At 46.5% G+C, this 16782-nt stretch overlaps 1 protein-coding gene across 2 annotated transcripts in view; it reads left to right on the forward strand.

The window, feature by feature from the left end:
• Positions 1–441: 441 nt before the first annotated feature.
• KIF27 (kinesin family member 27) overlaps positions 442–16782 on the forward strand; it is a 50090-nt gene continuing 33749 nt past the window's right edge. Inside the window, exons 1-4 of one of the 2 annotated variants that reach the window (XM_032786000.2) lie at positions 442–559; positions 9981–10049; positions 11007–11383; positions 13901–14101. In XM_032786000.2, the coding sequence (XP_032641891.1) occupies positions 11086–11383; positions 13901–14101 (499 nt within the window). In that variant the 5' untranslated portion in view covers positions 442–559; positions 9981–10049; positions 11007–11085. Of the gene's footprint in view, positions 560–9980; positions 10050–11006; positions 11384–13900; positions 14102–16782 lie in introns of those variants that run through there. The other variant, XM_032786002.2, reaches the window with a different exon arrangement.

The raw sequence follows: 16782 nt of genomic DNA on the forward strand, positions 1-16782 counted from the left end.
AGCTCACACTTGGAATCTTGTGATCTCAGACGCGGCAAAGTCATCAAAATATGCCGTTGACTTTTTCGGTAAGGGGCCCTGGACATATGTTCGCAGGGGGCCACGTTCTTTGTTGCTATGGCCCTGGACCTGACATGCCATTTTAACAAGCAGCACCAAAGAGTGATAGGACCAGGCCACCATATCCAGTAATTGCCTTTATTGATGCCATGAGTGTGGTTTTAGTTATTTTTTGTTGTGAACACACAGGCCCAAGTGGGACTAAAGGCGAACCCCGCGGCCAGTCCCTGCAGTCTGGAGCTTGAAGCCGGCAGCGTCTGCTGCCTCCTCCAGGGGCACACGGAGAAGAGTGCGGCTGGGCAGCGACTCTTGCAGGGCCCTGCAGGGGGCACTGCGCCGGGCGGCCGGGAGGCGCCTCTCCTGGTGGGCGGCAGAGGCCTCGGACTCGCTGGTCGCCGCCGGGGCGGAAGGTTCCGCTGTTGCCTGGTGACCGCGTGTAAACAGAAGGGGAGCGGCGGGGAGCCGGCCTGCGACACGCTCCGCCCGTGCTCAGCGGCAGGTGGGTTTGTCGCAGTCCCGCAGGTCGGTGCTTCCCTCCCCAGCCCTCCGAGATGCCGCAGCCTGTCCTGTGCCTGGCAGCGGCCCCGCCAGCGGACAGGCCGGCGCGGGGCCTTCCCTGAGGGGAGAGGAAAAGGGAGAAAAGCTGGATACCCCCCTCCCGCCCCCGGCCCGGCAGGAGCTTCACGCTGCCCGTCCCGCTCGGGCATGGCTGCGGGCACCGGGCAGTAACGGTGCTCAGCCGAGGAGCCCCGCCCGGGAGGAGCAGCCTGATCCCCGTGTCACAGGCCTTGCGCTGAAGAAGGATGGAGAAGTTGAGCAACGTGCCCAAGGCCAGTGGCAGAGCCAGGTCTAGTGCCCTGTCTTAGCAGGTGGTTCTCGAGCACTGGGCTAGGGAGCTACAATGGCATCCCAAGGGTTTGCTGGCACCACACCACACCACACCATGCAGGGTCTGCTGTGCTTGAGACCCCTTTCCAAACACAGTGCAGCAAAGTGGCTTTCTTGTTAGCCGAACCCAGGCTTAGTCTGAGGATGAGTTCTGAACCAGATTTGAATAATAATTAATTATAATGATCGAGCAGAGACACTAACTGTGACATCTGCATGTGTACTGTGACTATGGTTATGTGAGTAATTCATAATAGACTCTCTGTGCTAGTCAGTCTTTCGATTGGGTGTCTGTCTGGGGGAGGATGGGGAAATAGAATATTTCAGGTCATAAGTAAATATATTAGCATAATACATGAGCATAATATTGGCACTAGGTGAACAAAGGAAGAGCTATTAGCCATATTCTTGCATTAAATATTCCAGTTGCAAGATACAGTATTAACATGAAAGCTATGTGAACCCAGAAGTCAGATCTCCTGATTCCCATTTGAGTGACCTGATCCCCTATTAATTAAAAGCTCCGCACTCAATTGTGTTTTCCACAGCTTTCCAAAATTCTTTGTGATAACAAGGTAATAGTACGTTGAGGTAGTTTTTTGTTTGTTTAATAACGTAAAGGGTAATAGAATTGGCAGGTTGTAAATACTGATTTATATTTCAATTAGTGGTTTCTGAAGAGCTCATGATATTTTCATTCAGACTAAAAAGCAATTCTGTGCAGAAATAATTAAAAAAAACAAAATATTTTATTTGTGTGTACTGAGGTTTGCTTGTGCTGAGCCATCAGACAAAATAATTCTTTCTACTCTGCATACTACAAACCATTGTATCTGTGCTTTATGCTTGTAGAGCGACTATTCTGTGTGTTTGTAAACCACAATCAGGTTTCTTTAAAGTATCAGGGGGTAGCCGTGTTAGTCTGTATCCACAAAAACAACAAGGAGGCCAGTGGCACCTTAAAGACTAACATTTATTTGGACATAAACATTTTCATGGATTAAAAACCCACTTCTTCAGATGCATGGAGTGAAAATTACAGTACAGCCCCGAGCTAAAACCGCACCAGCACACCATCAACAATCTACAACCTGTCCTGAAAAACGGTTCCTCACTCTCACAGATCTTGGGAGACAGGCCAGTCCTTGCTTACAGACAGCCCCCCAACCTGAAGCAAATACTCACCAGCAATTACACACCACACTGTAGAAACATTAACCCAGGAACCAATCCCTGTAACAAAGCTCATTGCCTACTCAGTCCCCATATCTACTCTAGCGACACCATCGGAGGACCCAACCACATCAGCCACGCCATCAGGGACATATTCACCTGCACATCTACTAATGTGATATATACCATCATATGCCAGCAGTGCCCCTCTGCCACGTACATTGGCCAAACCAGACAGTCTCTACGTAAAAGAATAAATGGACACAAATCAGACATCAGGAATGGTAACCTACAGAAGCCAGTAGGAGAACTCTTCAATCTTCCTGGACATTCTATATCAGGTTTAAAAGTAGCCATACTTGAACAAAAAAACTTCAGAAACAGAGGCTTGATTAGGGACTGAGAGTGGCTGGCTCACTACAAAAACAACTTTGCCTCTCCTGGAGCTGACACTTCCTCATCCAATATATGGGAGTGAACTACAGCCACCCTGATTGTATTGGCCCTGTCAACAATGGTTCTCCACTTGTGAGGTAACTCCCTTCTCTTATATATAATTCAGTATAATGAATGCCTCATCTGTAATTCACTCCATGCATTTGAAGAAGTGGGTTTTTATACCCAAGGAAGCTATGCGCAATAAGTCTGTAAGGTGCATCGGGACTCTTGTAGGTTTCTTAAAGACTTTTTGTCTATGCTGAAAATGTTTAGAAGTGACAGATCTTTAAATATTAATCTAATACCCCTGTTGCCCACACTCTGATCTCCGTATTTGAGAGTTCTTCTTTTCGAGTGCTTGCTCATATCCATTCCAGTAGGTGTACGTGCCCGCGCGTGCCGTTCGTTCGAAACTTTTACCCTAGACAACTCAAGCGGGCCGGCAGGTCGCCCCTAAGGGCGCGCCTATGGCGGGTGATATATACCCCTGCCGGCCCGCCGCTCCTCAGTTCCTTCTTACCGCCGTGTCGGTCGTTGGAACTGTGGAGCGCAGCATAGCTGACCTCCACATCCCAGCTTCTCTTGTCAATTGTTACTGTTCTAGTTAGTTAGTCATAGTTATAGCATACCGTAGTTGTAGTTATAGGTTATAGTTAGAGTTATAGTTGTCTATATAAGTTATACTTCGTATCGGGTAGGCTCTGGCCCTTCCGCGCCCGGCGCGGCTGATGCCTGGTTCGCCGGGGTTCAAGGCGTGCTCGACTTGTAGAAGCCGATGCCCACAGTGGATCCACGACGCCTGCCTGAATGCCTGGGGAATCACACATCTCAGATAAGTGCCTGCATTTGTAAGTCTTTCCGTCCCCGAACAAAAAGGGAGCGAGACCAGCCGCCTCAGGACGCTCCTTATGGAAGCGGACTTCACCCGAGCCCTCCGGCACCGAGCGTGGCTCCGGCACCGGACCCTCCGGCACCCGCGAAGACGCACCGCACGGACCTTTCTCCGCACCAGCTCCGCGAAGAGGCCTCTACGTCCCAACCCGGCTAAGCGGACCCGTAAGGAGCACCATGCCGGCGCCGGCCGGCTGGCTGTGCAAGGGTTTCGTTGACTCCGGGCCCGGCGGTTCCGTGAGTCGATCCCCCAGCTCCCCGCCAAGATCTGGGTAGAGCTGATACCTCCGTCCACGCCCGAGACTTTCTCGCGGCACGGGACCTGATTGTTTCTGACTGAGCCTGGGCTGCCCCAACCCCCGGCGCCGCCGGTGCGGGTTGCTGCTTCTAAGGGCAAGCAACCCCTATGAGGGCACCGTCCCCGGATTCTCCGACCCTCGGCGCGCTAAGATCCAGGCACGTCCGATCGATCCCGGCACAATCACAAGGGAGGTCTCCCTTGCGACGCCGCTCGCATCCCGGCACCACTCTCTCCTACGCCGGTCACCCGGTGTACCCGCGGCAACCCAGCTCTGCATCGCAATGTTCCGGGCAGCAGTACATAGTTAGCCACCCTATAAGGACCAGAATCTAATGCACAGACCCATCTGGGTAACATAATCTAGTCTTTTCTTCAATGCCACCACAAGCTGGGGAGGTCGCAGGTCCGGTCCCGCACCGTACGACTCACGGCACCGATCTCCGGCACCGCGGAGGTCGTCGCCATCAAGGGCGCTGGATTCTCGCTATCCTCCTTCGGCCCCACCATGGCCCTCCCGACAAGGCTCTGTATCCTCCCGGACTGACAGTATCTATCTGGATTCTGAAAGACCTGCACCATCTTCCCAGAAGGTCACCATGAGCAGGGCCCACAGCACTGGGGCTTCTGGACGCCCTGGCATACCATCAAGCCCAGGGTGCTCCGCTCGTTCCCGCACGTGCGCCTGACCCAGAACGGAGGGCTCCAGAGGCTGCAGCGTCACGGCCCCACCATCCCCTGAGGAAGGCGGTCCGTCCCATTCGCTGCTGCGGAAATCCCTCAGGACGCGCTGAACCGGTACTGCCAGCTACGGAGCTCCCAGACCCACTCTTGCCAGGTCACTCTTCATCTTCCTCCCCTGATGAAGCAGTAGCCGGAACGACATCCATCGGGTCCACCCCCCTAGACTGAGGGCTCACCAAGACCTCCTCAGGCGAGTGGCGCTGAACATGAACATTCAGGCCGAAGAGGTCTCTGAGGTTGAGGACCCTGTGTGCAGTATACTCACGTCTGACGCCCCACTCGTGTTGCCCTGCCCTTTATAAAACAATACAGAGCAACGCCAACACCATCTGGCAGTCACCGGCCTCCGTTCCCCCACTGCCCGAGGGGTAGAACGCAAATACATGGTCCCATCTAAAGACTATGACTACCTATATATCCACCCGCGCCATGCTCCCTCGTGGTTCAATCTGTGAACGAGAGGGAACGTCATGGGCAAGAAGCGCCAGCCCCCAAGTCCAAGGACGCAAGAAGGATGGACCTACTGGGCCGCAAGAAGGTCTATTCTGCGGGAGCATTGCAGCTGCGAGTTTCTAACCAGCAAGCTCTACTCAGCCGCTACTCCTTTAACACCTGGACAGCGGCTGATAAATTCAAAGAGCTCCTCCCGCAAGACGCTCGTCAGGAGTTCGTCACCCTTCTGGACGAAGGAAGAAAGTTGCACGCACCTCCTTGCAGGCGGCACTGGACGCGGCCGACTCTGCCGCCAGAACTCTGGCCTCCGGGTGTCACGATGCGTCGTATCTCCTGGCTGCAGGTCTCTGGCCTTCCTCCGGAACTCCAGCACACCATCCAGGATCTTCCGTTTGAGGGCCAGGGCCTGTTCTCGGATAAGACCGACCCGCGGCTGCAAAGCCTAAAGGATAACAGGGTCATTATGCGGGCTCTTGGAATGCATACGCCCGTGACACAGCGTAGACCCTCGCCGCAACTACAACAACAGCGTAGGCCTTTCCCCCCGCCCAGACAGAGACAAGACTCTTTCAGGCGCGCGCAATAAGAATGGCAGGCGCAGACAGATCTGGTAATCAAGGGGTCAAGGCCAAGGACCTACCAAGCCTTCTTCGGCTCGAAGTCCTCATTTTGAAGATACGCCCGAGGGCGATGTACCAGTTTCCTCCATGAACCCTCTCCACCCTTCTCCGACCGTCTCTCCTACTTCCTCCCTGCGTGGCGCCGGCTCACTTCAGACCGTTGGGTCCTCCGCACGCTGCGGTTTGGATACCACCTGCAGTTTGCCTCGTACCCGCCTTCCGCGCCCCCCTCTCCCTCCCTCTTCAGGGACCCCTCTCACGAGCAGATCCTCCTCCGGGAGGTGCAAACGCTCCTCGACAAAGGTGCCATTCAGGAGGTTCCGCAAAACGAGAAGGGCAGAGGGTTCTACTCCCGCTACTTCTTGATTCCCAAGGCCAAGGAGGTCTCCGTCCCATCCTCGACCTCCGCGGACTCAACAAATATTTACTGAAGTTGAAATTCCGCATGGTTTCCTTGGGGACCATCATCCCATCCCTAGATCCTGGAGACTGGTACGCCGCCCTCGACATGCAAGACGCCTATTTTCATATCGCCATTTTCCCGCCCCATCGGAGGTTCTTGCGCTTTCTCATAGGCACCGTCATTATCAGTTCACAGTCCTCCCGTTCGGCCTCTCGGCGCCCCGAGAGTGTTCACGAAGTGCATGGCCGTAGTCGTCGCCTTCCTTCGTCGCAGCGGTGCATATATTCCCCTACCTCGACGACTGGCTTATCCGAGGACCGTCAGCAGCCAGGTGCTCTCCCACGTCCGCATGATCAGCCGCCTTTTTGCAAACCTAGGCCTGATGCTGAATGTAGAGAAGTCCATTCTGTCCCCTACCCGAGGATAGAATTATCGGCGCCGTCCTAGACTCTACACGGCCACGGCCACTCTTCCCTTGTCCCGATTCCAGGCTTTTGTCGGACATCATCCGGAGGTTGCAGGCAGCACCTCTAACTTCTACTCGCACCTGCCTCACACTCTTGGGCACACATGGCCGGCCTGCACTTTCGTGACGGAGCACGCCAGGCTACCGGCTCAGACCTCTGCAGTTTGTGGCTCATCCCTCAGCTGCCGCCAAAGCCAGTCGGATCAATTGGTACCGTCGTCACAGTCCCCATGACATACTCTTCTCCTCCAATGGTGGCTGGAGGAGTCCGTCGTCTGCGCGGGGCGCCATTCCATCCTCCACAGCCCTCGATGTCCCTCACTACGGACGCATCGGACTTGGGATGGGGAGCCCACATAGGCCGTTGAGGACGCAGGGTCGCTGGTCTTCTCCCGATCTGCTTCTCATATCAACGTCCGGAGAATTGAGAGCGGTCCGCCTTGCTTGTCAAGCCTTCCATCGGCAGATCCAAGGCCGCTGTGTATCAGTTTTCATAGACAACACCACAGCGGTGTACTATGTCAACAAGCAGGGCGGGACGAGATCTCCCTTCTCTGTCGGGAGGCCATAAATGTTGTGGGGAATTTTGCATAGCCCACTCAGTCCACCTAGTCGCTTCCTTTCTCCCCGGGCGCGCAATACCCTGGCGACCATCTCAGTCGGTCGTTCAGCTCCCACGAATGGTCCCTTCGCCAGACGTAGCCCTTACGCTTTTCCGCAAGTGGGGGCATCCCCACATGGACCTTTTTGCATCTCGCACGAACAGGAAGTGTCCGCTGTTCTGCTCCTTCCAAGGCCGCGAGCGGGACTCGGTAGCGGATGCCTTCCTGATTCCGTGGGGAACGCACCTTTTTATTGCCTTCCCTCCGTTCCCATTAATCCTCAAGGTCCTTCTGAAGGCGCGCAGGGACAGGGCCCGCTTGATTCTCATCGCCCCGGCATGGCCACGTCACGCATTGGTACTCTCTGCTCCTGGACCTGTCGGGGTAGTGGACCCTGTTCCCCTGCCTCTTCACCTGGACCTGATCACGCAGGACCACGGCCGGCTTTGTCACCCGGACCTTCAGTCCCTTCACCTCTCGGCGTGGCTCCTGCGTGGCTAACTGGGTCCGAATATGCACTGCTCTTCCCCAGTGAGGCAAGTACTTCTCGGCAGTCGAAAGCCTCCACGAGGATGAACGTACGTAGCCAAGTGGAAGCGTTTTACGTGCTGGTGTGCGGAAAAGCGCTTCCACCCTGCAATGTTTTCCTCCCGATCGTCTGGATTACCTATGGTCGCTCAAACAACAAGGCCTGGCTATAGCCTCGCTCCGGGTTCACATTGTGCGGCCATCTCCACTTTCCCCAGGGGCCGATGGCCACCGCCTTTTCGCACCCACTGGTCACTAGATTCCTCAAAGGGCTGGAGCGCCTTTACCCTCAAGTCCGTCATCCAGCCCCCTCCTGGATCTAACGTCGTGTTGTCTTGTCTTATGTCCCCCCCGTTTGAACCGCTGGCTACATGCTCCCTCCTCCATTTGTCCTGGAAAACGGCGTTCTGGTGGCCATCACATCCGCTAGGCGCGTATCAGAGCTGCGCGCACTCGTCGTGGACCTCCATACACGGTCTTCCATCGAGACAAGGTGCAACTGAGGCCGCACCCGGCATTCCTCCCCAAAATTGTCTCAGCCTTCCACGTTAACCAGGACATATTCCTTCCCGTATTCTTTTCCTAAACCTCATTCATTTCTCGTAGAGAACACACAGTTACATTGCCTAGACGCGCAGGCGCTCGCCTTTTATATAGATAGAACTAAGCGTTCCGCAAGTCCACTCAGCTCTTTGTCGCAATAGCTGAGCGGCTCAAAGGGCTGCCAGTCTCCTCACAGAGGATCTCCTCGTGGGTAACGTCCTGCATAAGAACATGTTACGACCTCGCGCATCTCCTTCGGGGGCGTATAACTGCACACTCTACCGAGAGCCCAGGCATCGTCGGTAGCGTTCCTCGCACGAGTTCCCATCCAGGAAATCTGCAGAGCGGCGACCTGGTCCTCTGTGCACACGTTTACTAGCCATTATGCCCTGGTCCAGCAGTCCAGGGATGATGCGGCCTTCGGTTCTGCTGTGTTGCGCACTGTGACCTCTCACTCCGACCCACCGCCTAGGTAAGGCTTGGGAATCACCTACTGGAATGGATATGAGCAGCACTCGAAGAAGAAAACATGGTTACTTACCTTCTATGTTACAGAGATGTAGTTGCTCAGATGCCATTTCATGCAGAGCCGTTTCATCTTTCCATGTCAGTAACCGCTCAAGAGGTATCTGAGGAGCGGTCGCGTCAGGGATGAGTATTACCTGCCTAGTATGCAGCGCCACTCTAGGGGGCGACCTGCCGGCCCGCTTGAGTTGCTAGGGTAAAAGTTTCCGACGAACGTGCACGCGCGGCGCGTACACCTACTGGAATGGATATGAGCAACACATCTCGAAGAACAAGAGTTACAAGGTAAGTAACCATGTTTTTTGTGTGCTTTTTTTAATTAAAAAATGTTCAGTAACCAACATAGTACATAATATTGTTATGAGACCCTAGTAAGTTCCTTATATAGTGGAACCATCTCTCTTTCTATACACAGGCACTATTTAAATAACAAACAAAACCTTCTTCCCCCTCCCTCCCATATAGTAGCTACAGTACAATGGAATTTGGAATCCACTACTTGTTCTGTTTTCAGTTTGATTCCTGGGGCACTCATTTCCACTCACTATTGTCAATTAAAAAATAAATACCTAAATAGGGATCCAGTTTAGAAAATAGTGAAAACATCTTTTAGATCTTTGGTCCATCTCTCTGCAACTGCAGAATATAGTTTGCTGAAAGTGATCATGACAGTGAACATATCAGATACTAAAGTGATACTAAATTTGAGGTTACACCAAACCTCAAGAAGAAGCTAGTTATAAAACCTTTTATTTAGGCTTTGATCCTAAAGAATTAAAAGGCAGGTAATCCATACATACTATTTATATGCTAAGCTGGTCTTTACATAGTCCTATATATGGAAGTCTAGCAAACAGTGCTACTTCTTCTTCCCCTCATTTCTGCTCTCATGGGACTCTTTGAACTGAAGTTGTTGTGGTCATGCAACCTTTCCATAATTTCAACTCTGAACCTTTGGTGTCCCAAGAGGGTATCCATCCATGCCTGACAAACAGCTTTCTGGAAGGTTCTTGAAAGTAGCTGTGGGAGGGGGTGCATTCCCTAAGAGTGAATATGTAGAGGGCAACAAAAGGAATCACAATTTCTATAAGTTACCTGTTTTCAAAAAACAGATGCAAACAAAAAAAACAAAACTGTCATTTTAATTAGGTAGGTACTTAACAGTGATTAAAAAAGGCCTGACTTCTACATCAGGTTGCTTAAAGTATAATAATCCGAGAAGTATTTAAAATCACACCTTCTTGTTGTATGCAACTAATCTGTTTCCCATGTGATTTTCAAGTCCTATCTACTTATCTCATTTAAGTGGAGACATTTTTAATGTGCCTTACTTCTTTTTCCCCTACAGAGCTAATATATCTGTGGGAGAGTGAATTGGATTACTTCTGAGCACATGCTTCATCAACAGAATTGATAAGTAAGGTTTCATGGCGCTGTCTCTATTACTTAATGTAGAGGTTCTCAAGCTTTTCAGAATTATGCCATCCTCCCCCCCAACTTTTTTTTAACTTGGAGCCCCACTTTCTCCCTTTTACAAAATGGGACTTTTCAATGTAATCTGGGTGGACTTGGGGCTATTAATACATTGAATCCAATAAAGGGAATTCTACTTGAAATAAATCAGTCCTTTGATCCTGCTAACTGTGCATAGGCTAGGAAATCTTTTAAAAGCACATGCCTTAATATCCACAAAGTTTTCAGGGCAGTATTTCTCAAATTCAGCATTGAAGAGTGCTAGTGTTTCACTTACAGGGTCACAACACTCAGTGAAATTTGTCCTAGCCACCCCACCGTCAGATGGTGTGGCTGATGGGCTAAATTTCACCGAGTGGTGTTGCACAGGACCGCCCTGGGGGGGAGGGGCAAGTGGGGCAATTTTCAGTGGCAGGGGCCGCCCGCCACGGGTCTTCAGGGCACTTCAGCAGCGGATCCTGGAGCAGAAAGACCCCCCACCGCCGAAGCGAGGGCCCCTTGCTGTCGAAGACCCCAGGCGCACTGAATTATCTGGGCAGCCCTGGTGTTGCAACCCTGTAAGTAAATGAGAAGGCTTGCCGTACCCCCATAGAAAGTTTAGCAGGCTTCCCCAGAGGTGCATGGCCCCTGTTTGAGAACTGCTGACTTAATGTAATCATGCCATGTCCAGAAAGAAGGTTACTTGACTTTCAGTTCCAGGTCGAATTTGCTGGTCTGGTAATTAAGAAGGGGAAAAAATTACCTATAAACTGAAGAAATATGGGACTGGACCCTTCTATGCCAATTTTACAGGACAGAAATTCACTCACTTTAGTTACTTAACTTTCCACTTTGGAAAAAGTTAAGTCACTGGGACATGAACTTCTATTCACTGTGTAATTCAGAAAACTTTGTTTCTTAGATGCAGAAGATTGAGAATGTTATGAAGATAAGAACCATAAGAAAATTTTTCAGGTTAAGTGTTAAAATTGGAGGCTGTCATGGAAGAGATTCCTATTAAAGTTGCTGTAAGAATAAGACCTCTGCTTTCCAAAGAGATTCTTCATAACCATCAAGTATGTGTGAGACTAGTCCCAAACACACAGCAAGTTATCATTGGGAAAGACCGTGTCTTCACTTTTGATTTTGTATTTGGCAAAAATTCAACCCAAGATGAAGTTTATACAACTTGCATTAAGCCTTTAGTGGTGTCATTGATAGAAGGATATAATGCTACAGTTTTTGCTTATGGACAGACGGGGTCTGGGAAGACGTACACCATTGGTGGAGGTCACATTGGTATGTTTTGGAAAGTTTATTTTGTTTCTGTGATTTGTGACCAGTGTACTTGCCTAACCCAAATAAATAATACTTGGAAGGCTATGTAATATTTGTGAAATAACTATATTTTACAGGTGTATTTTTAAAATCCTGAGGCAAATTGTTGTTCAGGCTGGCTGTTGGGTTTTTGTTTGTGTGTGGGGATTTTTGTTCATTTTTGCTGCTTGCTTGACTTTTCTCATTAGAACACTGGGCTGGCTCCACGTGCAATTAATAATTCCAACAACTGTGTCTATGCAGCATAGAGAGCACTACAGTCTATCTATATCTGAGAAGTTTCTACAGTGCTCATTGCCACAGTATCTAAGCTCTGTGCTACTGACAAAAAATGTTTAAAAGGCTAATGGAAAACACTGCTATAAACTAATATACTCTTCTGACCAAACATGAGTTAGATGAGCTATCCATGACAAGGGTTTACTTTAAATTAGGCTGTACTCAAGAACCCTGAGAAGTATCATAGGAAGTGCTTTTCCTCCACACACCCCAACATGAAATTAGTGCCAGCCATTGGAGCTTCTGGATTTGATCCACATTTAAAATAGGATTGTTTTAGATGTGCAACTATTTGCTCTCATCTTCCAAATTTAATCCCAGCCTGTGCTTGAACATCAAGAGCTCATTTATTTTAACCTGTTTGATCTTAGCTTTATTTGGTATTAACTAAAAAAGCAATGGTGAGCAAATCTATCTTATCTACTTTAGGTATTTCTAGCATATCCATCACTGTAGTACTTGAGTGCCCAGAATATTTTTGTGCTCCTCAAATAATTCAGTTGAGCACCATGAGAGTCTGAATACTACATTCTGAACAACGTAGAGGCTGCTTACCTCTTTATCTAAAGTAAGAGTTGAGAAAATATTATTTTAGCATTATATTGGTGAATCTGAGTGAGTCTAGGCCACTGTAATATACACTTCCTTTTTGTTCCCTTAGCATGAAAATTACACCAATATAGCCTCTCCTTAGACTCAAACTGAATGTAATGAAGTTTGAAATTACTGAGGATGTCAGGAGGTAGGAAGTACACCACCTTAAATTCCCTTAGACTCACTTATGAATTTGGCCCTCTGTCTCCATATGATGATCTAAAAAAGGATACAGTTTTAGTACCAGATCAGTATCATAGAGATCAGAATTTTGGCTTAAAATGGCAAACATCTGATCTTGTTTTGAGTTATTTTGCCAGTAATGACAACTCCCTTAACCATCATCATTCTGAATTATCAGACATTATTATTATTGGAATTCAATTCCTATTATAGCGTGCTGCTGCTGCAGAATTTTATAATAGAAAACAGGATTGTAAGACATTTCTTATTTCAATGTCTTTGTGGTTCAAGTTTCTAGATTAGACTCCTGCTGTTTAAATATTGACTACATCATCAGGTAATCAGCATGTTATTGTAAAATATGGAAAACAGTCTCTTTTATCTTTCAGACTAACTGGGTCATATTATCTTTTTTTCTGTGTTTAAATTGAATCATTTGAAGATTAGATTTCCTCCCCTTGACCATGTTCACTGCTTTCAGGTGTTAATTCCCTTAATAGAAAAACCCAAATTATAACATCACAGTTCTTTTTTTAATTTGACCTTTCCAAGTGGATATAAATAGATTATTTAAAAAATCTCTATAAAAATTAAAATCCTCCTTATTCTTAATTCTTTTTATTCTTTTAATTTCTTGTCTTCTTTTTGCTGACCATGATTATTTAATGTTAAGTCTGTGTTACCTAGAAGCTTTAAATAGCAGGTGCCACAATACAAAGCTGTTCAAAGCTCAGCAACTTTTTTCATATATACCTATTGAGTCACTGATTAGATGGGACATTTTCTAATTTTCTTGGTTAGAAGGAGTGAGCCACTCAGAAGCCTCTCATCAACCCCCAGCCAATTTCCATACTGTGGAATAAGTAACATCTGAGATCCTTGCTGATATTTAAAAGCAGGAGTTTGACATAGCATTGGTGAGCCGTATGTTGTTTTGAAAGAACAAGAAGTGTTCCTAAAAACTATCTCCTTTTCCGGCACATGGCAACTTACTGAACTACTGTTGTATCCTTATTGGAGCAAGAGGTATCTACTGAAAATTGAGGTTGTCATTGTAAAATTGTGCAATGTCCTGGCCATCAGTAATCACTGAGTGTAAAATGTGACTCATGAGAAATATAGGCTTATAATAGTGATGCATTTGACTGCTGAACCACTCACCATGTTGCCCTCCAGTTTATATTAACAAGTAATTTATTGGATCTTGAATATGAATCCTGTTAAGGACTGTAAACAAATATTCAGCCATTCAATAGTATTGATATATTGTGATTTTTTGAGAGGACTAAATTCTTCAGATTCACAGGTGCCTTAGTGCTAATGGCCACAGACGTTTGTTCACATTTCAGAAGTTTAAACTTTAGTCTAAACTATAAAGATATATTCACTGCAAGCCTGGCCACATTTCTGTTTATATTTTAGCATCGGTTGCAGAGGATGAAAAAGGTATCATTCCACGTGCTATACAGGAACTATTTCAGAGCATCTCAGAAAACCATAATATTGACTTCAATGTGAAAGTATCTTATATAGAGGTCTACAAGGAAGAACTTAGAGATCTGCTGGAGTTGGATACCTCTATGAAGGATTTACACATCAGAGAAGATGAAAAGGGAAACACAGGTAGAGAAGCCTATTTGAACTCAATGATTTATTAAATTTGCTCCTACTTATATGCTTGAAAGAATATTTTGTTCTAAGTGCAAGTTTATGAAAGCAAATGCAAAATGTTCTTGTCTTTTCTTAAAAGAAAAAGCACTTATTAATTACAGATATTAGGAAACAAGAGGGGAGGTCTATTGTAGGGATACATTTTACTGATAAATGTAAAGTTCATCTCGAATGTCTGAGTCAATTTTGTTTTTAAATAGCTGTTAATACATCAAGAAAACAAATACTACTAGAGTGGGTGGAAATGATAAGGAGCAAATATGGGTCCTGGTCCTGCAGATCTTACAGAGTAATCTCAATGATTTCAATGGGATTATTCACCTGAATAAATGCTGCAGATTGGACCCTTGCTTCCTAGCCTCCTTACACTTAATTCCATATGAAATATACAATTTCTATACTGTACAAGCTGTTGTGTTATGCCTTCAATAGCATTATGCAGAAGCTCTGCATGTAGTAAACAGCTGGCCTCAATAGCTTCACAAATTGAAATGAGAGAAGAGAAAATGATACTGAGATAAACTGCTGGTCTTGTTGGTGGCTTTGAAATGGATGAGTGCCAGAATGCTCTTGGTGAAGCATGGGTTTTTGAACAATGATCCATGAATACATTTTAAAATATTGTGCAGGCATCAGTTACTCTTCTTTAGTACAAACATTTAAGCGTGTAAATTTCCAATCAGCTTCAGCTGACCACATATCCTTCTATGGCAAGCTCTTCCCATTCATCAGTAAAATCCTGGGGAAAATCTATATTGGACAGTAATATTCTTTATTACTTCTGTATTTTTGACTATCCAATTAATCAGAGACCTATGAGATAAGGAAGCTATCCAGAAAATCCTTGTTCCTTAAGCAACATATTATGGAATCTCTACCACAGTGTTGTAGTTACAGCTGAAAAGCAATTTCCATTATAAGCATCTATTTTCACTTCTTTTTAACTGGGGTGGGGGGGAAATTATCCTTTGAACTGAGATTTCTCAGTCTTGTTCTTAGAGCAGATCAAGTTTGTAAAATTCCATGGAGCTGTGTTTAAGTTATTCAAACATGAAAGGTTTATCTCCATTAAGATACATTTTTTTTTTTTTTTACACATTTTGGATTTTTTGTTTTGCCCTGATGAATTAAACATAGCTTCTTAGTCCATTATTCTGAGCTTGCTATGACAGCATCCTCAAAGATAGCAAATGCATTGACTGTAGAAATGTTGTTTTCAAATGAAATAAAATTCTGTGGTATACATGGGATACACCAGTGGCTTTCAACCTTTCCAGGCTACTGTACCCCTTTCAGAAGTTTGATTTGTCTTGTATACCCCCAGGTTTCACCTCAGTTAAAAACTAATTGCTTACAAAATCTGACATAAAAATACAAAAGTGTCACAGCACATAATTACTGAAAAATTGCTTACTTTCTCATTTTTACCATATAATTATAAAATAAATCAATTGGATGTAAATATTGTACTTGCATTTCAGTGTCCAGTATATAGAGCAGTATAAACAAGCCATTGTCTGTATGAAATTTTAGTTTGTACTGACTTTGCTAGTGCTTTTTATGTAGCCTGTTATAAAACTAGGCAAATATCTAGATGAGTTGATCTACCCCCGGGGGTATGTGTACCCCTGGTTGAGAACCACTGGGATACACTGTTTTTTCCTAATTTGTCATAAGCAGGGCCGGCTCCAGGGTTTTTGCCACCCCAAGCAGCAAAAAACCAAAAACAAGAACAACAAACACGATCGTGATCAGCTCTGCTGCTCCAGTCTTCGGCTACAATTCGGCAGCTGGTCCTTCCCTCTGACATGGAGTGAGGGACCCGCTGCCAAATTGCTGCTGAAGAGCCGGACGTGCCGCCCCTCTCCGTTGGCCGCCCCAGGCACCTGCTTGCTGGGCTGCTGCCTGGAGCCGGCCCTGATCATAAGGCAACACGGCACAATGCTCCCTTGCACATGGGGCCCAATTTTTCAGTATGGCATTATCTTGTCCTCCAGTTTTGCACTCAATTATTTTGTGTGTGCATAGACCTGCATGTAGACATTTGAAGAGCTCAGTAGTCAGGAAATTCAAATTAATTACTTGAAGTAAGTGTTACTTGGTCATATTTCCTAGATGTAGTACGGTATAAGCATTAATACCCTCTGGTCCAATCCTGCAAATGAGCAACTGAATAGTTCATTGACTTCAGTGGGGCTACTCACATGAGTAAAATTACTCACAAATGTGTTTGTTGTGTTAGCCGATCGACAATAATACAAATATTATATAGGTATAAAATGACAAAGTTATGATTTGTGAGAACCATAACTTTGAATTTTCTATCTTTTGTTTGTTTAAAGTCTTCACTGTAACCTTGCATTTGTTGTTTTTGTATTGATTTAAATAAAGTCTCAATAAGCTTTTTTTGCAAGGTAAAAATGCATTTTATACGTACACTACAGGTTTAATATGCTGTATGTAGTGCTTCCATTCATATAAATTTTTCTTTTAGGTATTTGCTGCGAGCTCATATGCTAATGTGAGCTTGTACACATTATTGTAGCTAATTTTAGTTGCTGGATTTTTAGTATGTGTTTTTGTGGATTAGTTTGACTGTTCATGACTTTATCTAAAAACAGTTTTTCTGTAAA

Source organism: Chelonoidis abingdonii, chromosome 6 (assembly GCF_003597395.2).
Source record: "Chelonoidis abingdonii isolate Lonesome George chromosome 6, CheloAbing_2.0, whole genome shotgun sequence".
NCBI lineage: Eukaryota > Metazoa > Chordata > Testudines > Testudinidae > Chelonoidis > Chelonoidis abingdonii.